This window comes from Thamnophis sirtalis, unplaced genomic scaffold, assembly GCF_051295495.1.
Source record: "Thamnophis sirtalis isolate CommonGarterSnake01/CBP01778 unplaced genomic scaffold, rThaSir2_p1.2 scaffold_4, whole genome shotgun sequence".
NCBI classification, from domain to species: domain Eukaryota; kingdom Metazoa; phylum Chordata; class Lepidosauria; order Squamata; family Natricidae; genus Thamnophis; species Thamnophis sirtalis.
Window position 1 is genome coordinate 129,158,855 of NW_028261384.1, and position 25,081 is coordinate 129,183,935.

Sequence of the window (25,081 nt, forward strand, 5' to 3'; positions counted from 1 at the left end):
TGCATTCGGCGACTGCAGTTAGTCCAGAATGTAGCCGCGCGAGTGATAATGGGCGCACCGCGGTTCGCCCACATAACAGCTATCCTCCGTGAGCTGCACTGGCTACCTGTCGATCTCCGGGTGCGCTTCAGGGTATTACTTACCACCTTTAAAGCCCTCCATGGTAGTGAATCTGGGTACTTGAGAGACCGCCTCCTGCCGATTACCTCTCTCCAACCAATTAGATCACACAGATTGGGCCTCCTCCGAATCCCATCCGCCAGTCAATGCCGACTGGCGACTACGCGGAGGAGAGCCTTTTCAGTAGCAGCGCCGACCCTGTGGAACGACCTCCCCATTGAGATTCGCACCCTCACCACCGTCCAGACCTTCCGCACAGCCCTCAAGACCTGGCTATCCCGTCAGGCCTGGGGATAAGTTTCTAATTCACCCCGCCCGAGTGTTGAATGCTGAATGAACGTTGTGTTTTTACTGTTTATTTTATTCACATACTGTTTATGTTTTATATTGCACTCCCCCTTTCCCTACGAATGTAAGCCGCCCTGAGTCCCCTCAGGGAAAAGGGCGGCCTATAAATCCCAATAAATTACAAATTACAAATACTGTGGGAATAAGACACTCGTAACACCCCTCGGGGTTTATGTTCTGTTAAGATACAGTCTGTTGTGCCTTAAAATGCCTTCTACTGTACTGTCACGAAATGGCTTCTACTGTACAGTGAAAGGGAATTGCCATGGTAATGTTGTCACTGTACTCCACAAGGGGCTCCCTCTGGTAAAGGGGAAAATACAACATTAGAGATTACTTTTGGTCTGGAAATTTCCCACTATAAATAAATACCCTGGGAACACTGGGTTTTCAGCCACTACTTGAATAAAAGTGTGAATGTATTGACCTAGAATTGTGCAGAGTTTCAGATTCAAAGGTAAAAAGGTATTTTGGAGCATATGGGATACCTGTTGGCAACTTCTTAAGCCTAACACTTCTCTAACTGCGATATGAGTATTACTGAGGAGAAGAGCTATATGATCTAAGAAAAAGAGAGAAATGATTTAAGTAACTGCAGGAAGGGACTCCATTCCAGTCCCTAAATTTCACAAAGCATTGCTTGACCTTTGCACTCTAAGCCCCATGCACCCTGATGTATACATCCTGTTGCTGTTGAACCAAAATTTCAAAGTGTCAGTTGTAGGGATTAGTGGAAGGTGTAATTCTGAGAATTATACATTCTTATAAATACCTTAAACAGAAGTCTCTCTGATCATTAAAGATATTTGAATGACTGCATTTTCTAAGGTGATTGTTTTCACCCTAACATTTGTTACATTATTCTCTTGTTTAAGACACATCCAAACAATTATTTCAGGATCTACTATTTCAAGATCTTCTTTAACAAACTAAAATGGTGTCTATGGAATCAAGAGTCAAGTTAATTTTTGAAAGCTGAGATATTTATTGCTGCAATAGTAGTGGTGCAATCACCTGTTTCATTAATTATGCCTTTTTCAGTGAATTGTGGGAGAAAGTGTTAAGCATGATTTATGTACATGTTAAGCTTTTCTCTGCAGATAAGATATTTGTGCAATTAAAAGTAAACAATATCTGTTTCCATTTAAATAAATTAATTGTAAAGGAACTGCAAGAAATTCTCTTCTTTTTTATTATGAATAGTATAACACCAGAGACCATTTCATGATTTAAATATATCTGCATAGAATTGTGGCCTAGCAAGTTTTTTTAATCAGGCCATCATATTTTATATTAATATGTTGTTTTGCTTTTTAAAAATTCCTTGTTGTTCAGATCAGGTCTCCGCACAATGATGTAGCATTTGGGAGAAAAGATACAAAGCAGTAATCCAGCACTGGAAGCTATAATGGAGAAGATTTCCACAGCAACCATGTATTTTCCCTTTGAACTCAGGTATGCTGGAATAAAAGACAACCAAACACTGCAGAAGACCAACATACTGAAGGTGATAAATTTGGCTTCATTGAAAGCATCAGGCAATTTCCTTGCTAGGAAAGCCAGTGTGAAACTGACAACAGCAAGGAAGCCCATATAACCCAAGACACCGTAGAACATGAAGGCAGATCCTTTGTTACACTCCAGAATGATTACTTCTGCTATAGACTTCATATCAGCATCTGGGAATGGGGGAGAGATGATCACCCATATAATGCATATATTAATTTGAATAAAAGAGCAGAAGGATACTATAAACATGCCAAGACTTTTCCCCATGCACTTGGTCATCTTGGACCCTGGCTTGGTAGCCATGAAAGCCAGAACCACAATAATGGTTTTGGCCAAAACACAAGAAATGGCTACTGAGAAGATGATGCCAAAGGCTATTTGGCGAAGGATACATGTCACCTTGTGAGGTTTTCCAAGGAATAACAAGATACAAAGAAATGATAACAAGAGAGCAACAAGGAGTACATATGTGAGGTTCCGGTTGTTGGCTTTGACAATGGGAGAGTCCTGATGCTTAATAAAGATCCAAAGGACTCCAACAGTGACCAAAGAAAAGAAAAGAGCAGAAGTGGCCAAAACAGCTCCCAAAGTTTCTTTGTACTTCAAAAATGTTATAACTTTGGGGAGACAGAAATTGTTTTTCTCATTGGGATAGTGATCTTCTGGGCACTGAAAGCATTCATCCATATCTACAAAAGAAAGCATTAAAGTTGCTGTTGCAGTGAAGGATTAAAAACCAATTGTACAATTTTCAAAGCAAGGACTGCCACTTAATATTTCAAAAGTATATACATTAGGATAAGTAAAGGTAAAGGTTCCCCTCACACATACTGTATGTTCTAGTCATTCCCAATTATAGGGGGCAGTGCTTATTTCTGTTTCAAAGCCTAAGAGCCAGCGCTGTCTGAAATTCTCTCCGTGGTCATGTGGCTGGCATGACTAAATGTCAACGGCACACAGAACACTGTTACCTTCTCAACAAAGATTGTTCCTATTTTTTCTACTTGCATTTTTCCAAGCTTTTAAACTGCTCGGTTGTCAGAAGCTGGGACCAGCTCACTCCATTACATGACACTAGGGATTCAAACCTCTGAACTGCCAACCTTTCTGATTGATAAGCTCAGTGTCTTAGCCACCGTACCATTAGGATAGTTGCTGTCAATTTATTTTCCATAAATCTTTGCTCTGAAATGTACTATCTGCTAAATACAATGGACATTATGTAATTCAGTACCTTAAAACTACTTTGTCTAATCTGTTTGCTACATTTTCTATGATATCCTTGTCTCTCAGATTCAATGAGTGCTATTTTAAGTGAGGTAGATTTACAAGGTGTCTTACCCTCCCTGTTAGAAATCTTCGCTTCCGGACACCGAAGACAGTCATAGCAGCAAAATAGTTTTCCTTCTATCTTGATCTTACTGTAGCCTGAATGGCACTTTCCATTACATAAAGAAAATGGCTGGCTCTGTCCATGAATAAATAAATGTTGAAGAGATTGATCTTGGAGATATATTCATCTTACTGTTTTGAAATATTTTTAGAAGCATCCTTCCATCTTACATTCAAGTTTGCATAACAATATGAATCAGTGAAGGGTGATTTGGGGTACATAAAAGCTCAATAGTTTTTTCAATAAGAAAATGAATATAGCCTCCCATTATTTAATCTGTCACCAGGAAATGGTCCACTTGACTCAGGGATTAATTTAACAAGTCCTTGGCCCATTTTTCCTTGTGAATCTCTATAACACTCCTCATGAATGTTAATATTTCTTCATTCATTTAGTAACAGTTTAACAGAGTTGGAAGGGATCTTGTAGGTCCGTGATGGCGAACCTATGGCACGCATGCCACAGGTGGCACATGGAGCAGGCACACAAGCAATTGCTCAGTACCCCTACTTCCTACCAACCAGCTGATTTTTGGATTCACCCTCCAGGCGGGAGACGCACATACACAGATACCTTTGTGAGGCTTCCCCCCCACTCTCAGCGCTGTTTTGAGAAGGGAGGCTTCTCAAAACAGCACTGAGAGGGGAAAAAGGCCTCCCAAAATAGCGCTGAGATGAGGAAAAGCCTCCCTTTCCCCCCTCTCAGCACTGTTTTGGAAAGGGAGGATTTTCTGCCTCTCAGAAGCCTCCCTTCTCAAAACAGTAGGAAGAATTCTCGGCCCTCACTGGCTCAGCTGATCCACGGGCCACGGTTAAGGGGCAGAGTAGAGATGATCATGCTGGCTGCCTCCGGCACCAAAAAAATCATAAGATCTCCCTGAGAATAAGCCCAAGGATTTATTTTCAAGTCAAAAATAAAATAAGCCCCTGGGAAACATGATAGTAAAACATAAAAATTGCAGATGTCCAGATTTTTCTGTGGACCACCAAAGTTTTCTTGCAGACAACCATGCTCCACGGACCACCAGTTGATGACCGCTGATCTAGTCCAACCCCATGCCCAAGCTGGAGACCCTACACAATTTCTGACAGATGGCAGTCCAGTCTCTTCTTGAAAGCTTCCAGTGATGAAGCTCCCACAACTTCTGAAGGGAACTTCTGTTCCAAGGGTTGATTGCTCTCACTGTCAGAATTTTACAATAGGTGAACTTTCTTTCCTGCCTGCTCATTTCTTGCCATTTACCTGCCTATACTAGGGGGGCATCTAAGGTGTCACCAGTGATGACCAGTTAGAGAGATTTCAGAGAGAAAATATGTTGAGTTCTGTTTCTGACAGTTCTAAGAAGGAGTGAAACCAGGCCTAAACACAATCCTAAATGTAACAGGATCATACCTGGTTGAACCTACTTGGCCATACAATACCATTCTGATCGGTGGTGACCATTTTTTCTTGTGAAAAATCAATACTTCCAACTTGGACTTTTTTAAAAGATAAGTTTGAAAATGTGATCCAATTAATAATATCAAATCCAGTCTGTAACTCTCCATTCTCATTAAATGAAATTTTTTTCCTGGCACTATTATTGAATGAAACTTTTCGCATGAATTGATTGAGCTAAATGAGGGGAGGAGAAAATACAGAGATATGTATCAGGATGTGCAGCAGCAGCAGCAACAACAACAACAACAACAACAACAACAATAATAATAATAATAATAATAACAATAATAATAATGCTCCTTTGTTGCCAGTCCCGAGCCCGGATGAGAAAGGAGGAGGGTTGGGATCAGGTTGGCAACTTGACCCCATAAAGAAACCCGCCAACCCATATAAAATGGTGAAAAAAACAAATAAAAATTCTATACCGCATCGGTCATCACGTGGGTTAACAAGGGCCGCAGCGAATGTTGAGGTCCCTGGGCATCCGTCGACAAGTGGGCTACAAGTGGACCAGCCAACAAAATGACAAACATATAGTGCAGATGAAAATCGTGCCATAATGGCATTACAACTCACAGCCAGAAAAAGGAGGCTATTTAAAGTGAATGTATGAATTATGGAAACAACAGTATCCAGATTCAAATGTTAGTGAACAACGACTAGCAGATCAAAGGCGATTTATTATATGGAATAAAGTGTTTAGTGAAGTTGAACTTGAGGAAATTCAGGCAATTTGCAAAAATAAAAAAACAACATCACAAGCGGAGACAACCAATACTCAAGACACAACTAAAGGTAATGTAGTAGAGCTAGAAGACAATGTCGGGGAGGAAATAACAACACTACCACCAGAACCAGATATCATTGAACCAACTGATGAACTAATTCAAAAACAAAAAGAATTGAAGGACAAGATCATGGAGCATTTTCTGTCTAATGAGGAAAGGCAATGTTTACCATCATTAAAAACTGTGCCTAAGAAAATTTTGTCCCCTATTATGAAAATGGTTAATGCAGTGCTTTCAACAATCAAACCGGGATCCATCTTGGAAATGAATCAGTTAATGTACAGTGCAGCTGTACTAGTCACTAAAGAACTAGGCCATAAAATCAAAGCACCTAGTCACAATGGAAAAAGCATCAAAGCCAAAGTGGAAAATCCGATTAGAACAAAAAGTCAAATATTAAGGGCAGATGCTAGCAACTTAAAGAACATGCAAGAGCAACGGCTTAAACACAGCAAAATCATAGATCACCTCTTCAGAAGATATAGATTGGCCAACTAATTAAATGCAATGAAAATGAAGCCTATAAATATTTAGGCATTCTGCAGTTGGATAACATCAAGCATGGAGAAGTAAAAACTATTGTCAGGGGAGAGTACACCAACAGCTTTAGGAAAATTGAGAAATCTAAACTGAATGGTGGAAAGACAATCAAGGCCATATATATCTGGGCAATACCAGTTATAAGATACAAAGCTGGTATAGTTGACTGGACACAAGCTGATGTGGACATTTTGGACCGAAAAACCAGGAAACTAATGATAATGCACTACAGTTTACATCCACGTGGTGATACTGATAGCTATACCTGCCACGAAAATCAGGTGGCAGAAGATTATTACAAGTGAGGCAAATAGTTGAAGAAGAAAAACATGGCTGATTATTTAAAAGAAAGTCAAGAACATCTATTAATCGAAGTAAAGAACAAAAATCTATTGAAGGTCCAATAGACGAAACAAAAATACAGAAAAGATGTGATAAAATCAAGAATGGAGAGTTGGCAGAACAAAGCATTGCATGGCCAATTTCTGGAAAAAATAAAAGATAAAGTGGACAGTGAAAAAACTTGGTTATGGTTAACAGCAGGTACATTAAAGAAAGAAATAGAGTCACTAATCCTGACTGCGCAAGAACAAGCTATCCACACAAATGCTATTAAGGCCAAAATCAAAAAATCCTCTGATGATGCCAAATGCAGACTTTGCAAAGAAGCTGACGAAACTGTTGATCACATACTCAGCTGCTGTAAAAAAATCGTGCAGACTGATTATAAATTGTGGCACAATTCAGTAGCACAAATGATCCATTGGAATTTGTGCAAAAATTATAATATTAAAACAGCAACAAACTGGTGGGAACATCAGCCTGAAAAAGCCACCGAAAATCAGATGTCAAGATCTTGTAGGATTTTCACATACAAACCGACAAAATACTGGCTCATAATACACCAGACATCACATTGGTTGAGAAAAATAAGGTTACAATCATAGACATCGCAATACCAGATGATAGCAGGGTCAACAAGAAGGAACATGAAAAAATCGCGAAATACCAGGACTTAAAAATCAAAATTCAATGATTATGGCACAAACCAGCAGTGGTAATTCCAGTGGTAATCGGCACACTGGGTGCTATTCCAAAAGCACTGGAATTACATTTAAAACAGTTAAAAATTGACAAAATCACCATCAGTCAAATGCAAAAAGCCGCACTGCTTGGATCTGCACGCATATTACGAAAATACGTTATGACGTCCTAGGCCCCTGGGTGGGGCCCGACTAGTAACCGATGCCAAATCCGGCGAAACAACTGGCCGCTGTGATACAATTGTACAACAACAACAACAACAATAATAATAATAATAATAAAACTAAAAACTGTACCTAAGAAAATTTTGGCCCCTATCATGAAAATGGTTAATGCAGTGTTTTCAACAATTGAACCGGGATCCATCTTGGAAACAAACCAGTTAATGTACAGCGCAGCTGTAATAGTCACTAATGAACTAGGCATTAAAATTAAAGTACCTAGTCACACAACAGAAAAAGCATCAAAGCCAAAGTGGAAAATCCGTTTAGAACAAAAAATCAAAAAATTAAGGGCAGATGCTAGTAACTTAAAGAACATGCATGAGCAACGGCTTAAAAACAACAAAATCATAGATCGGCTAATCAGAAGATATAGATTGGATACAAGAAACATCAATGAAGCTGTAGAGATTGTAAAGCAGCAGATAACAGCAACAGCTAGAAAAATTGAAAGATATGAGGCACGAATCATCCAATATAAACAAAATCAGCAATTTCGATCAGACCAACGGTGTTTTTATCAAAGTCTTAATGTGAATGGTGACACCAAAAGTGAAAAACCAGAAAAGCAGGCCACAGTTGAATTCTGGAAAGAATTGTGGGAAAATGCAAAGGACTACAATAAGGAAGCAAAGTGGATACATGACTTTGAGAAAAGCATTGGCAACAAACAAATGCAAGTATTAGAAATAACAACTGAGATGATCAAAAATCGAGTTAAAAAGGTAAAGAATTGGACATCACCTGGAAAGGACCAATTACATGGTTTCTGGCTCAAATATCTGACCAGTATACATGCAATATTGGCCAGGCAACTGAATGAAATTTTACAAAAGGGCCAAATTGATGAATGGTTGACAACTGGAAAAACATACTTGATTCAGAAAGATCCAACTAAAGGAACAACACCTGAAAACTATAGACCAATAACATGCTTGCCAACAACCTTCAAATTACTCACAGGCATTATTGCAGATAACATGATGGATTATTTGGAAACAAACAACATCTTGCCAGTAGAACAAAAAGGCAACAAAAGAAGGAGCAGGGGCACAAAAGATCAGCTTCTAATTAATAAAATGATATTAGAAAATTGTAAGAACAGAAAAACGAACTTGAATATGGTCTGGATTGATTACAAAAAGGCATTTGACTCACTGCCACATAGTTGGATCATAAAATGCTTAGAAACAACTGGCATTAGCAAAAATATTACATCCTTTACTGAAAAGGCAATGAAATAATGGAGAACTGAGTTGGCAGTAGGGAATGAGAGCTACGGAATGGTTAATATCAAGTGAGGAATTTTCCAGGGTGATTCACTTTCACCTCTTCTCTTCATCATCGCAATGATCCCACTATCAGTAATCTTAAAAAAAATGAAATTAGGCTACCAAACAGCCAAAAAAGCTGAAAAAATTTCGCATTTACTATATATGGATGATTTGAAACTCTATGGAAAGTCAGAAATAGAAATCCAATCATTGACAAATACAGTCCGAGTATTCAGCACCGATATTTCAATGCAGTTTGGCATGGAAAAATGCGCCACTGTATCCATAAAAAGGGGCAAAATCACTGCATCTGAGGGAATTGAAATGCCCAATGGCCAACTAATTAAATGCAAAGAAAATGAAGCCTACAAATACTTAGGCATTCTGCAGTTGGATAACATCAAGCATGGAGAAGTAAAAACTATTGTCAGGCGAGAGTACACCAACAGAGTTAGGAAAATTTTGAAATCTAAATTGAATGGTGGAAATACAATCAAGGCCATAAATACCTGGGCAATACCAGTTATAAGATACACAGCTGGCATAGTTAACTGGACACAAGCTGATTTGGACCTTTTGGACCGAAAAACCAGGAAACGAATGACAATGCACTACAGTTTACATCCACGTGGTGATACTGATAGACTATATCTGCCCCGAAAATCAGGTGGCAGAGGATTATTACAAGTGAAGCAAACAGTTGAAGAAGAAAAACATGCACTGGCTGATTATTTAAAAGAAAGTCAAGAACATCTATTAATCGAAGTAAAGAACAAAAATCTACTGAAGGCCCAACAGACAAAACAAGAATACAGAAAAGATGTGATAAAATCAAGAATGGAGAGTTGGCAGAACAAAGCACTGCATGGTCAATTTCTGGAAAAAATAAAAGATAAAGTGGACAGTGAACAAACTTGGTTATGGTTAAAAACAGGTACATTAAAGAAAGAAACAGAGTCACTAATCCTGGCTGCGCAAGAACAAGCTATCCGCACAAATGCCATTAAGGCCAAAATCGAAAAATCCTCTATGATGCCAAATGCAGACTTTGCAAAGAAGCTGATGAAACTGTTGATCACATACTCAGCTGCTGTAAAAAAATCGCGCAGACTGATTATAAATTGCGGCACAATTCAGTAGCACAAATGATCCATTGGAATTTGTGCAAAAATTATAATATTAAAACAGCAACAAACTGGTGGGAACATCAGCCTGAAAAAGTCACCGAAAATCAGATGGTCAAGATCTTGTGGGATTTCCGTATACAAACCGACAAAATACTGGCGCATAATACACCAGACATCACACTGGTTGAGAAAAATAAGGTCACAATCATAGACATCGCAATACCAGGTGATAGCAGGGTCGCCGAGAAGGAACATGAAAAAATCACAAGATACCAGGACTTAAAAATCGAAATTCAACGACTATGGCACAAACCAGCAGTGGTAATTCCAGTGGTAATTGGCACACTGGGTGCTATTCCAAAAGCACTGGAATTACATTTAAAACAGTTAAAAATTGACAAAATCACCATCAGTCAAATGCAAAAAGCCGCACTGCTTGGATCTGCATGCATATTACGAAAATACGTTACGACGTCCTAGGCCCCTGGGTGGGGCCCGACTAGTAACCAATGCCAAATCCGTCGAAACAACTGGCCGCTGTGATACAATTGTATAATAATAATAATAGGATTAATAAATACTTAAGATTACTAATTATCATGATGATTAAACAATCTTTATAGCCCAAAAATAAAGAAAAATGAAATGAAATAACATATGTGTCAGGCCTGAAAGCCAGCTTTCGCATTGGGACTTCAGTTCTCTTGGAAAATGGGAAGGGGGGTTACATGGAGTATGGGATGTATATAACCTAACTAAAATTCCTTTCTCAGAGAGTCAAGGACACCTTATCCTGCACATGGATAGTCCTGCACATCCTGCACATAGTCTCCTGCAATGGAGACTATCTGGAATGAGTTTGATCCTGTGACCCTTGAGGGCAAGGACAGGATTATGGGGCGACTCAGTGCTGCCACTTATGTGCTGGCTGACACAAGGCTGGCTCCAAGCGATTACCAGTGCTTCATTGAGAGAGGGGTTCTTTCCCACCGATTTGAAGGAGGCCCCTCCTTAAGAAGCCTTCTCTAGATCCAACCTCTTTAGCCAACTATCGTCTGGTCTCGAAACTTCAGTTTGTAGCGAAGGTTGTCAAGAGTGTGCTAGCACGTCAGTTTCCCCAGTACCTGGATGAAGCTGCCTATCTCGATCCCTTTCAGTCGGGTTTCAGGCCTGGGTACAGCACAGAGACGGCATTGGTCATGTTGGTTCATTATTGCTGGCGGGCCTGGGACAGGTTTTCATATTTGGGTTTTCCCAGAAGTGCCAATATGACATCTCTAATAAAATGGAACTTTAAGGAAACTCAAGCCTCAGAGTCTTAGTTATTAGGAATGTTACTTGGAACCCTGATAATATCTAAGTATTAAGAATAAAATATTATTTCTAACGGATTTGGGGAAAAAACAAGATAAGAGAGATGTAACACAGAGAGAGATAATAAATTTGTGATATCCCTATGTACAGTATATAAAAAAACAGTGCGTGGGAATGAATATTGCAGAAGGTTTTATAATTTAAGAAACTTTTTTGAAATATCAATGTTTATTGGACACATTTTAATGTATCCAATATAGAAATTTTAAAAAATGGTCTCAGTCTTTCAATTAAATTGAATTTGGAGTATCTCTTTGGATTTCAGAAATTTCATATTTATGTAGTGTTACATATATATGTATTAATGGTATGGTGTATTTTATAGCTTGTGGATGATAAATTAATTAATTGATAAATTTATGTTTATCAAAAGTACATGATTTCATCTAAATTGTAAAAATCAATTCTTCAAAAATCTAGGAGGAGGATAGAGGGACTCTGTAATTTGTCTTCTTGGGATCTTACCTTCCATAGATGTTGAATAAAATCTTTCCCCTTAATTTCAAGATTTCCTACTCTGTAATTCATTATAGATGAATGGAAGTCATGTAAAGCATGGGCCACCACATAGATGGCATTGTACATACTGTAGCTGAAGTCAGTCATGTCCATTTCAAACACAGATGTAGGAAGATCTGCCAGTTTCTCCTCTCCAGTACAAGTGGCCCCATCTTCCTCTTCTACTGCGGAGTTGGAGAAGGAACATTCAAATGCACTTTCCCAGAAAATCTTGATAAAACTCTCTTCCTTTTCCAAGATAGGGTTTTTTGATTGAGCAAATTGCTGGAATCCCAACACCCTCTCTGAGTGAATTGCAAATGATAATGCACCATGCAGGAAAACCAGGTCACCATATCTTTGAAAGGGAAGTGAAGTGAAACCCATCTGGAGTGTTATGATCCAGACTTTACCTTTTATCCATAGTGAAAAATCATTGTATTTCAAACTAGTAGAAAGATATCTAAGAGTTATCATGTTCCCAAATTCACCATGAACTACCACTGCAGTAGCATTGCTCCTCATAACCACTTTATACATCTTCAGACCTGTTTCTATCATTTCTATAATGCTATTTGTATAAACAGAGATGGGAAATCTTTCAACAAAGTCAAAGCAGATACCACGCTGGGTAGCCATGGGAACCAATGTGCGTTGAAACATTTCACCACTGTCATTATCTGCTAACATCATCCCAACCCATGTCCATGTGAAATATAACAGCAATTTAGAAATGCCCTGGTACTGGGTGTCCATATTTGGCAACATCTGTTGGTAAAAAGCAGCTTGTTCTTTTCTGCGAGATTCAGGAGCAGAACCATATATTACCTAGAAACAAACAATAAAAGGAATAAAAGGTGTGTAATCATTCTTTTCCTGTTTTGCTACCAATTTTATTTACCTATATAGAAAAGTGTGTGTGTGTGCGCGCGCGCGCACGTGCGCACTCTAGCTTAACTCTGGTAAGCTTTGAGAAATTTCAACCAAACTTAGTACACAGATGACTTACACTCAGGAAAAAAAACACTGTGGTGGTAAGACACCCCTAACACCCCTCAGGCTGTGTGTTCTGTTAAGATACAGCATGTTGTGCCTTAAAATGGCTTCTACTGTACTGCTGTAAAATGGCTTCTGCTGTAAAGTGGTAGTGGGGTTGCTATAGTAATGGCTTCACAGTACTCCACAAGAGGGCTCCATCTGTTAAGGGGAAAAAAATCTAACATCAGAAATTATGTTTCGTCCAGACATTTGCCCCCTATATATAAATACCGAGGAAATGCCTGGTTATCAGCTAGAACTAAACTAAAATCCAATTCCATGTATATTTTGCATTTGTATTCAAGGTGAGCTAAGGTTCAGCTTTTCTTAGGATTTAGGAAAATTAGTTCAATTGGCAGATCTCCATCTGTACATGGAGATTGTTATTCCATCTTTTCCACAGCTGAGATGCAAGAGAAAAAATGGGTCCATGATTCAGCATTGCATTTGATTTTGCAAGCAGTTACACTAATTCATAATTCACAGAGAAGAGGCATATCCTTCATGTTACTACAGGAAAAACCTATACAATAATCAAGGATTTCCAATATCATGTCTTGAGAGACAAATTTTCTTTGTGTACAAACTATATCACTTAAATTAAATATTAATTTTATTAACTAAATTTTGCAATATATTATTTCACTGGTAAGAAAACTCCACCCATTCCTTTAGCTACTATTAATGCAATATTATAAGAGCTGAGTCAGCACAGTGATTAGATTGCAGTAATGCAGGCTACTTCAGCTGACTGCTAGCTGTAGTTTGGCAGATCAAATCTCCCCAGGTTCAAGGTTGACTCAGCCTTCCATCCTTCCAAGATGGGTAAAATGAGGACCCAGATTGTTGGGGGAAATATGCTGATTCTGTAAAACTGCTTACAGAGGCCTTTAATAGCACTATGAAGCGATAATAAGTGTAAGTGCTTTTGCTATGTTGTGTGAGATGTCCATCTCACCTCAAGGTGAATATTAGCAACTGAGGGAGAAACTAAAGCAAAATTAATATTGAATGGCCTATAAAAATATATTGCTAAACACAAAGTTGGGTCAAGCTTTAGAGAATATTCATTTTGTTGAAAAATATAGCACTTTATAGTACCCCCATACTCTAATACTCTAGCCCATTGAAATGATAAAAATGATAACAATGAAGACAATCAATAATCAAACTTCTTGATCAATAATCAAACTTCTTGACAATTCACTTGCAGCCTTCAGAACCCTACATTTTTTGAAACGACACATTTCAATCACAACATTTCCCCCCCCCATGAACAATTCTGTAGAGAAGCAAGAAATGGATTTTTATACCATATAACTGATATCACCAGAAACAACATACCTGTGGCATCTTGAAGAGGGAAAGGATGTTAGCCATGTTTAGATAGATATCAGAGGAAGGGCCTCCAATGACTGCTATTGGTCTGTTTTGAGCATCACAGTTGTAGTTAGGTATGAATTGGCCCTTTGTAAAGAAGAGCTCCAATGAGGCACGATATGTCCAACTTGGATCAAAATAGCTATTATAAATATGGAAGCCCAAGGTATGGTTTGGTAAAATAGAGGGATCTCTATTGATCTCCATGATGGCAAATTCTAAAGCCAGGATGTGTTGATAAGTTGGAGTCATGACTCTAAAATGAACATTATATATCTTGTCATTATACACTCTGCTGAAACTGTAATGTATGGTTCCGTGTTCTCCCAAAAATATGACCTGTCCTGAAACTAAAGCCTTGCAACATTTTTCGCGTGAGCAAAAATATAAGCCCACCCCTGAAAATAAGCTCCCTGGACAATTCCCCCATCCGGCTAGGAAGAGTACTGCTCGTAAGCCTAGCGGTATTCTGAAGGTGCCAAGCTGAGGGAACGAGGTGGGGGCAAAGGCGCTCGGGTTGCTTGATGCTTTCGGGATACCGTTAGGTCAGTCAGCGGTGCTGTACCTGGCTGGAAAGAGGGGTTTCTGGGCAGCTGCTCGTGAGTGTGGTCACCTCATGGCTACTGTGTTGGTGCTGCGACAGCGCAACACAGCCATTCGACCCTGAGGCTGTGCCCGGCTCTTTGGGAGCCCGGTCGCAACAGAGCAGCTGCCCGGCAACCCAAAAACAATAAGCCACCCCCTTTAATAAGCCCAAGGCCATATTTCATGGGTCAAAAAAATATAAGATCCTGTCATATTTTTCTATCTATCTATCTATCTATCTATCTATCTATCTATCTATCTATCTATCTATCTATCTATCTATCTATCTATCTATCTATCATCTATCATCTATCGTCTATCACAGACAACAAACAGACAGAACTGTGATAGACAGAGATTATCTATCTATCTATCTATCCATCCATCCATCCATCCATCCATCCATCCATCCATCCATCATCTTTCATATATCTATCATCTAATGGACTATCACTGTATTGTATATAAAATATACACTCTGCTGAAACTGTGATGTATGGTATATATCAATTCAGCCTTATGGTTTTCACAATTGTCTGTCTCTATCTATCACTCGACCTTCTTCTCCGTCTGTCTGTCTTTGTATCTTTTCTGTCTGTCTACAGTGTCTGTCTGTCTGTCTGTCTGTCCACCCACCCACCCACCTACCCACTCACCCATCCATCCATCCATCCATCCATCCATCCATCCATCCATCCATCCATCATCTTTCATCTATCTTTTAATGGACTATCATTGCATTGTACATTTGCCCATCTATAAATAATACTTTTTAGTATGTCAATCAATTTATCTATCCAATAATCAAAGTATTTTGAAAACTAATATTATTGCCTTGAAAACTATTATGAAAATATTTTTACTCCAATGACTTTTTTAACCCTGAAATTATATTTAAAGAAATGCACTTTCCCTTCAAAAAATGATATCTGAATGCATTCCCTACCAGTCTCCAAAGAAGCATAACTATTTCTTTGAGAGAAAATATATATTCCCTTTCTTTAAAAAAATCTCTATATTAGAGTATGAACATAAAAATAATTCATAAGTAAAGGAACTATTCTACTCTTTCTTTTTCTGTTTATTTCCCTGTATCTCATTGTAAATATGTTGGAAATTTATCCCTGTGAATTCACAGACATTTCTTTGATAGCAATAGCACTTAGACTTATATGCCACTTCACAGTGCTTTGCAGCCGTCCCTAAGAGGCTTACAGAGTCAACATATTGTCCCCCAATAATCTGGGTCCTCATTTTACTGACCTGAGAAGGATAGAAGGCTGAGTCAACCTTGAGCCAGAATCGAGTGAGCAGTGAATTAACCCTGCTGAAATAAACCAGGCATTTGTCTTATCAATTGGACTATGTTTATGTTTCCTAATGAAGAGGAAAAATGCCTTAACTATAACAAAATAAAATGTTAGAAATATGTTAAGCATTTTTTTCCATAGAGATACTGACTTGCAAATAATGTAAAGATTTGTGGCAGTTTTTGGAAGTGCCTTGCCATTGCTTGCTTCTTAGAACCGAGACAGAGGGATTGGATCAAGATCACCTAGCTGTCTTCATGTTTAATATGCAACTAGGCAATATGGTTTCAACTTTTCCAGCCTGAACATTACACCAAACTGCCTGTTATAAAATATTAACCCTACGATATTTCAAGACTACTGGTTAGTTTTAATTTAAGCATTCTCCACTACACTCTTATGTTGCTTATATTGCTTCTCTCTTGTCCCTTACTATATTTTTATATTCTTTAAACTAAAGATTTGTTGTATCATTACTATTTCTTTTCTTCAGAATATAAAGAGAAGGAAGGGAGGAAGGGAGGGAGAAGGAAGGAAGGAGGGAGGGGAGAAGGAAAAAAGAAATAAAGAAAGAGGGAGGGAGGGAGAGAAGGAAGGAAGGAAGGAAGGAAGGAAGGAAGGAAGGAAGGAAGGAAGGAAGGAAGGAAGGAAGGAAGGAAGGAAGATCATAGTAGGTCAAAGAACAAGAGATAAAGACAGGGAAAAAACCACTCATCAAAGAACAAATTAAACACAGTTAAAATGAAGATTTCCCCCCCTCTTTGTTAAAAAAAAAACCTTACACAATGTCCTCAAAGAGTTCTTTAGAAGGATGTTTTCTGAAGTCTATCATTGTATAGAAGATGTAAATTTGAGAGAGAATGTCCACAACAATGAAGTCTCCTGACTGATATTGCTTGTGAATAAAAGGCAAAGGATCACTAGTCCTACATTTAGCACTGGGAATCATGTTCATCACTTCAGGCAAAAGCACTAAGACCAAGGCTGCAAATATCACCATCATGAATAAATGTCTGTTTCATCTGTGAGCCAATGTATGTTTTCCAAAGCTGTGCTTCTTTAAGAGTACTTCAATAAGAGTACTTCTGCATGCCCTGGTCTGCACAGCAATCCCTTTGCCAGTAAGAGATGAAGTTGAAAACAATGATATGGGGGATTGCTAATAACAATGGAAAGCTCAACAATTAGGAATTAAAGCTTTAGGAAACCATGAACAGTAAACATGTTTTTTGTTCTCAGCAAACATCAGTTCTTTTTCAGTGGGATGGCAAGAGATCCAGCAGCCTGATTCCTAAAAGCAATGAGGATTTAAGAAGGAAAAAGAACTTTTCTGCTTTTGTGCAAAGATAGGAAAAACTAGTTGGTTTTCAAAGGAAAATAAATGTATGGGAATTCACAGGAGACTGCTAATTTCTTGGTTTGACATCATACTGTGTCTCAAAGTGGTTGAGAATATACAAAATTGGACAAAATTATATATATATATATATATATATATATATATATATATATATATATATATATATGTGTGTGTGTGTGTGTGTGTGTGTGTGTGTGTGTGTGTGTGTGTGTGTGTGTGTGTGTGTGTGTGTGTGTGTGTGTGTGTATGTGTGTATATGTGTGTATATGTGTGTATATGTGTGTATATGTGTGTATATGTGTGTATATGTGTGTATATGTGTGTATATGTGTGTATATGTGTATATGTGTATATGTGTATATGTGTATATGTGTATATGTGTATATGTGTATATGTGTATATGTGTATATGTGTATATGTGTATATGTGTATATGTGTATATGTGTATATGTGTATATGTGTATATGTGTATATGTATATATGTATATATGTATATATGTATATATGTATATATGTGTGTGTGTGTATGTATATGTATATGTATATGTATATGTATATGTATATGTATATGTATATGTATATGTATATGTATATGTATATGTATATGTATATGTATATGCATATGTATGTTTATACAATACATACATACATACATACATACATACATACATACATACATGCCTTAAAATGGCTTTTACCGTGCTGCCTTAAAATTGCTTCTACTGTACAGCGCTTTCAAGTTGCCATGGTAACAGCTTCACGTACTCCACAAGGGGGCTCCCTCTGGAAAGGGGGAAAATCCAACATTAGACAGTGTGGCAACATTCATGGAAAGAGAGTTGGGATAATTAAATACCTGGGCAGTGCCTGGTTATCAGCTACTTTATAATAAATTAAACAAAATGCAATAAATAAAATTTAATTAAGATACATATAAGCAAATACAAATTCATTTATCAAATGAATAAACATAACAATGTCACCTATAACAGGGGTGGGCTTCCCAATTTTTTTTACTGCTGGTTCTGTGGGCATGGCTAGATGGGGACATATGACTGAGTGGGCCAACTTACACACACACACACAGTCACATGCCTCCCACCTAGCCACACCCACAAAACCATGAAAATTTCTGTTTTGCCAGCTGGGAGGCTGGTGGGAAATTTAACCCTGATCCCAATTGGGAGAATGCCCCAAAGTTGTTGAGGGGCCCCCAACAGCTTGGGAGCTGGAGAGGAGGCAGCTGTTCAGCCCAGGCACCCGTCTCTTGGCGGAAGGAGGCAGTGTCGCTTCCCTTACCACTCACCGCCTCCCGCTTGCTTTCTCACTGCTTTCCCGGGAAGGGCCTCAATAAGTTTTGCTGAGCTGTCCCAGAACTGCGTGGAGGCTTCCCCGCTGGGAAACCCAACTCGCAGCTCCCAAGAGAGGCTCAGCCTCGCCTCGCCCGGTTCCCTTCTTAAGTTAGGAAGCGGCGCTTCGACCGTGGGATGCCATAGAAGCACAGGCTGAGGTGTTTGTGCACTTGGCCCTTCAGCGGCCCTGCTTTCTCCTGGCACCCCTTCTTGGCCTGGTGATGCTCTGGGACAGTCCCGCTGCCTGCCACCCGCTGCCATGTGACCTTCATAAACAGAAATTAACCATCTTCTTTTAAACTTTCCATTTCAATGATAATTTTTCTAAACCTTCTTAAATTCTCATTGAAATGGAAAGTTTAAAAGAAGATGGTTAATTTCTGTTTATAAATCAGCAGCTGGACAGGAAAGCGTCCCTGGGAGCTGAGCAGGCTGTGTGCAGCTTCACAGGCTGAAAGGGAAGCAGCATCCACTGCCCACCAGATGCCACATCCCCTTCTCACCTCCCCCCTCACTGGCTGGAGTTACCACATGGTGGTGGCACATGGACTGCTGACCAACCCAGTGCCCACCCAGATGCAACAAGAGTGAAAGGGCTGCCCAGAGTGTCTCCTGGCTGGGAAGGAGTGCCAGGAGAAAGCAGGGATGGCAAAGGGCCATCTGCAGCCAGCAACAGGCGGGGGGGGGAGAGACAGGGGTCGAGGGTGCCCTAGGTGCCTGCAATGGAATGCAGCTCCCTGGGATGGGATGGGATGGGATGTGGTTGGACTCCACATGGCCAGTTCGGGTCCTGCCTGAAGGGACCCCTGCTTGAAGGAATGGGCACCGGGGGTCTTCCTGCCACCAAGCCAGCCCACACAAAATGCCCCAGCCTGGGCTTCTGCAGTGTCCTCTGTTTGAAGTGCTGCTTCCTAACTTAAGAAGGGAGCCAGATGAGTCAAGGCTGAGCTGCGCTACTCCCAAAAAAGGTGCCTGGTGGATGAGGTCCATGCCTAAAAGTGCAGACCCAGGATGAGCCTTGCGGTGGCGGCAGGTTGAGTTTCCCATCAGGAAAACTTCTGCGCAGCTCTGGGACAACTTAGCAAAGCTGTACGAGGCCCTTCCCGGGAAACTGGTGAGTGAGCAGGCAAGCTGCAACAAGTGGTAAGGAAAGTGAGCCCTGGGCCATCATCCCTGCCTCCTTCCAATGAGGGCCAGGTTGGGGGATGACAAGCCTCCCCTGCTGCTGTGCCTCACCATCCATGTATAACTTCTGTCAGCAGGGTGTCTCCCATTTTGCCTCACTTTCTCCACTGCTGCAGTTCTTGGAGGAAGGAGGAATGGATGTTGGCCCAGGAGCTTGCTTCCCTTATCACTCGTCACCGCCACCCCTGCTGAACAGAGGCCAGGCCAATATTAGACAATATTTCCTGGAGGGTTCACATAAATGTAAAAGAATGAGAGTGAAAAGGACCAATTCCTGCAATAAATCAGTTGCCGCCACTTATCTCCCACATCAACAGACAAGAATAATACATGGCAGTAGGAGAAAAAAACACCATTACAAAGTTCTAATTCTAGAAGTGGCCCAAGAAGATATCATGGCTGATGGTATCAATAGGTTTAAGAGGTGGAAGAATGGGGCATTAGACGCATTCAAGACCTGATGTAGGTTACCCAAAAGAATGACCAAATGCATCTGTCAGTGTGATATCTGAGCTGACAACTGACTGAAATGGATCTAGATCACGGGTGTCAAAGTCAATTTCATGGAGGTCCACATTAGGGTTGTGTTTGACATTGGGAGGCTGAGGTGGGCATGACCAGGGGGCATGGCCAGGGTGGGCATAGCCAGCTTGACATCATTCAGCGAAGCTCCATTTTTGGCTGCAACAGCGTCCTCCATCCCTCTGCCAGCAAAAATGAAGCTCGGTGGAGGCTGCGCATGATCAGTCCAGGTTTTGTTTCTGGCCACAATGGTCTCCTTCAGCCCTCTGCCAGCAAAAACGGAGCTCCCTGAGGAGGACGAGGCTGTCATGTGTGAAAATGGAGCCTGGGAGAGATAAATGCTGTGATCCTGAGCTCTGTTTTTACTGGCAGAGGCCAGCCTTTCATTGTTTCCAGGAAGCCCAATAGGCAAAATCTAAGCACCCTGAGGGCCAGATCTGGCCTGTGGGTCTTGAGTTTGATACCCCTGATCTAAATAATCAGGTTTTTTTCAGGGCATTATCATGGACCCAACAAGTTTTCCCCAAAAGGGAAAGATAGAGACTGACTGGCAGGTATCTGATTGCAGAATCCAGAAATAGATACTTCAGAGGCGTTCTTCAGAAGCTGAAGAAGCTTCTTGGATGAGAAGCAAAATGTCTTCAAAGAAAAACCAAAACTTGAAAAAACACTTTTGAGATTTGCTTTGTATGCATGTTTTTTTTTCTATTTTAAAATTTAAATTAAATTAAATTTAAAAAATTAAAACATTCTCAGAGACTCTTCCCATCCTGTTTACAATCATTTTAGACTGTTGCCTTCCGGCAGAAGATACAGAACAACTAAAACTCGGACCACATGTCTTTTGAATAGCTTTTATCCCAGAGCTATAATTGCGCTCAATAATTAACTAAAGGAATACCATCAGTGAGCTATTGGACAGCATTACTTGGTCTGTTGTGTGGATGCTTGGGTGCTTTAGGGGCGGGAAATTTTTTGGTGAGTGGGGTGTGTTTGGGGATTGTCATGTGTGTTGCTCCTGATCTGTGGTTGTTATGTGAATTTTGTTGTATGTGTATATTGTGTATACACATACATATGTATGTGTGTGTGTGTGTGTGTGTGTGTGTGTGTGTGTGTTTATTTGTGCTGATAAATAAATAAAGGGAGACTAGTATAGATCTATTTCAAGCTATTTAGCTCTCATCAGCTAGCCACACCCTTACTGGGATTCAAACCTGTGCTGTATTGCATCTTAGGCAAACGTCTTAGCCATCATAAATAAAAACACAAATATAACAAAAAGGCAACAGTAAAAATATTGGGTTTCTGTTGTGATGGACTCTTGTCCAAGGTGGCGCAGTGGTTAAATGCAGCACTGCAGGCTACTGCTAGATCAGCAGGTCAGCGGTTCAAATCTCACCGGCTCAGGGTTGACTCAGCCTTCCATCCTTCCGAGGTGGGTAAAATGAGGACCCAGATTGTTGGGGGCAATATGCTGACTCTCTGTAAACCGCTTAGAGAGGCCTGAAAGGCCTATGAAGCGGTATATAAGTCTACTGCTATTGCTATTGCTATTGTGACGAGCCGATTGACAGATGTTGGAAGCAATTAGCTTCCTCCCATAATTGGGGCTTACCAGGGGTTGTGACACTAATATATATATATATATATATATATATATATATATATATATATATATATATATATATATATATATATATATATATATATATATATATATATATATATATATATATATATATATACACACACACACACATACACACACACACACACACATATATACATACATACACACACGTGTGTGTGTGTGTTTGTGTGTGTTTGTGTGTGTATGTGTGTGTATGTATGTATATACTATATATACTTGGTGTGTGTGCATATATGTGTGTGTGTGTGTGTGTGTGTGTACAATGACAATAAATTTTATAAAGCTTGATCTAATAATAAAGTTTTGCTTATTGGACTTTGTTTATTGGTGTGCGTATTGTTTCTGGATCCAAAAGAATCAACTGCCTGTGCCTAAACCCTGCCCTGACAATTGGCAAAACAAGGGAGCTAAAACAAGTACTAAGACATCAAAATTAGAATTCTTGAGACCAACTCTTTTAGAAAAATTGAAATTAATCTGGCTATTAGAAAGAAAATAAAAAGAAAGAAGAAATATTATAGAGCAGAGTGTCAAACTCACATCATGGATTCCCCCCCCCCTTTACTAAACTTGGCCAGCACATGATGCATCCAGCCCATGGGCCTGGAATTTGACAGCCCTGCTATAGAACTATTTCCCCAATTTACATTGTCTACTGCATATTCAACATTTTGATTGGAATGTTTTTTATATATACTGTATATAAAAAGCAATAAAATATCTGAAAAGCTTTCTAAAGTTTATATTCAATTGAACACAATTAAAGTAACTGTGCAAGAATTACCATGGATTTTTTTTTTCATATAATTCATCAGGAAATAATTCTGGAGAATTCCTAAGAGATTACCTCTTGAAAAGTGATATTAGATTATGCCATTGAGTATTTCTACTTTTCAAAGGTAACATAAACTATTGTTTCTCTTTATGCTATTTTATGCAATTCTATTATTTTGTCTTCTTAGCTGATCTTTGTTGTTCATATCATGCCTTAAAACTATCATATAACATTTGGGGAAAAATATGCAAACCAATAATCTAGCACTAGAGGCTATAATGGAGAAGATCTCCACAGCAACCATATATTTTCCTTTTGTGCTCAGATATGTTGGAACAAAGGACAACCACACACTGCAGAAGACCAACATGCTGAAGGTTATACATTTGGTTTCATTGAAGGCATCAAATAATTTCCTTGCTTTTAAAGCTTTTAAAGAAACTAGCAAAAGCGAGGAAGCCCCAAAATCCCAAGACACAGTAGAAAAATGAGTTGGATCCCTTGTTGCACACCAAAACTATTTCTTGTGCCATTAAATTCATGTCAGCTTCTGGGAATGGGGAGAGCTTGTCAGCCATGTAGCACACATACTTTCTTGAATAAATGAGCAGCCAAACACCATGATCATGCCTAACGTTTTCCCCACCCATTTGGTCATCATAGACCCTGGTTTGGTGGCTATGAAAGCTAGAACCACAATGAAAGTTTTGGCCAAAATACAAGAAATGGCCACCGAGAAGATGATGCCAAAGGCAGTTTGGCGAAAAACACATGTCACTTTATTGGGTTGCCAAAATGAATAGAAAAACACAAAGAAATGATAACAGAAGAACCATAAGGAGAGCATATGTGAGGTCCCCGTTGTTGGCTTTGACAATGGGAGTGTCCTGATGCTTAATAAAGATCCAGAAGACCCCAAGTGTAACCAAAGAAAAGAAAAGAGCTGAACTGGTGAAAATGGTCCCCAAGGTTTCTTCATACTTTAAGAATGTTATAACTTTGGAGAAACATATATTTTGCTTCTTTCTGGGGTACTGATCTTCTGCACACTGAAACAGTCATCCAAGTCTAGAAAATAAAAGAGTACTTTATAAATTACATAATTCAATAATACAATATTCAAAAACAGTTTTTAATATCTGAAGATCAAATGCATTGGTGTAGTTGCCATAACTTCGGCATTGCAAAATTATTTGTTCAGGGATGTACTACTTATCAAAATCTAGGCAATTATTTGTTTGCATCCATGTTCCATTGGATTAATTTCCTACATTGTCTCCTTTAGCATCTGCACAATTGTCTAAATGTTTTTCAGGCACATATTTTACTCACAGATTGATTTAAATCAGGGGTGGGTTCTGGCAAGCACTACTGCTGGTTTGCTCGTGTGTGCGCTGTGCATGTGTGCTTGATGCGCAATGCACATGTATGCACAGTGCAATAAATATTGTTCTGTATATGTGCAGAAGTAAAAAACAAAATGGTAGTGCCTACGGTGGCTCCCAGAGAACCAGTTTAGGGTCATGGCAGGCCTCTAGCAACCCAGGCTGCCATACTACTACTGTTTCAGTCAAACCAGTAGGAACCCACCACTGATTTAAACGTATTTTAAGTGGAAAAAATGAAGTTTTTTCTTACCCTCCTGGTTAGAGATTTTGCCTTGTGGACATTTATGACAATTATAGCAGGAAAATGGCTTCCCTTCTATCTTACTCTTGCTGTAACCTAAATAGCACTTCCCATTACACAGAGAAAGTGGTTGGATCTGCTCATCAAAGAAAGAATTGGATGAATATAAATGATATCTAGCCAAATTTGTTCATATATAATAGAGTCGTGATAAGATTGAACAACGAAGATAGAGAGGAAGATGAGGAGTTAGGCAATTTTTGTTTATACACGTTTGAACAATAAATTGGATAAATGTGATAGAGATCACTAATACTATTATTGTGAATTGGATTAATATAAAAATGGATAAGAAGTCAAGCTCAAAAAATGAGAAGAGATTACATTAGACATTTTTGTTTTATGTATGATTAAATAATATAATGAGGATTATATAAATTTGATAAATGCAATACAGACTATTAACAATTAGCGTGAACTGGATCTATATGAGTGATACTTAGTCAAATTTGTTTATATAAAACATAGATGAAGATAGAGATAAAAATAAGGAGTTAGGCATTTCTTGTTTATGCATGTTTGAACACTACAATGTAAAGGTAAAGGTTTCCCTTG

The 25,081-nt window shown here is 39.2% G+C and overlaps 1 protein-coding gene across 1 annotated transcript; it reads right to left on the reverse strand.

Moving 5' to 3' along the window:
• Positions 1–1,761: 1,761 nt before the first annotated feature.
• LOC148046543 (vomeronasal type-2 receptor 26-like) lies at positions 1,762–16,989 on the reverse strand. The gene is made up of 5 exons (XM_087714832.1): positions 16,772–16,989; positions 14,059–14,350; positions 11,644–12,504; positions 3,319–3,445; positions 1,762–2,666 (listed from the first exon to the last, which is right to left on the reverse strand). Exons 1-5 carry the CDS (start codon positions 16,987–16,989, stop codon positions 1,762–1,764), a joined length of 2,403 nt encoding a protein of 800 aa, XP_087570958.1.
• Positions 16,990–25,081: the final 8,092 nt, after the last annotated feature.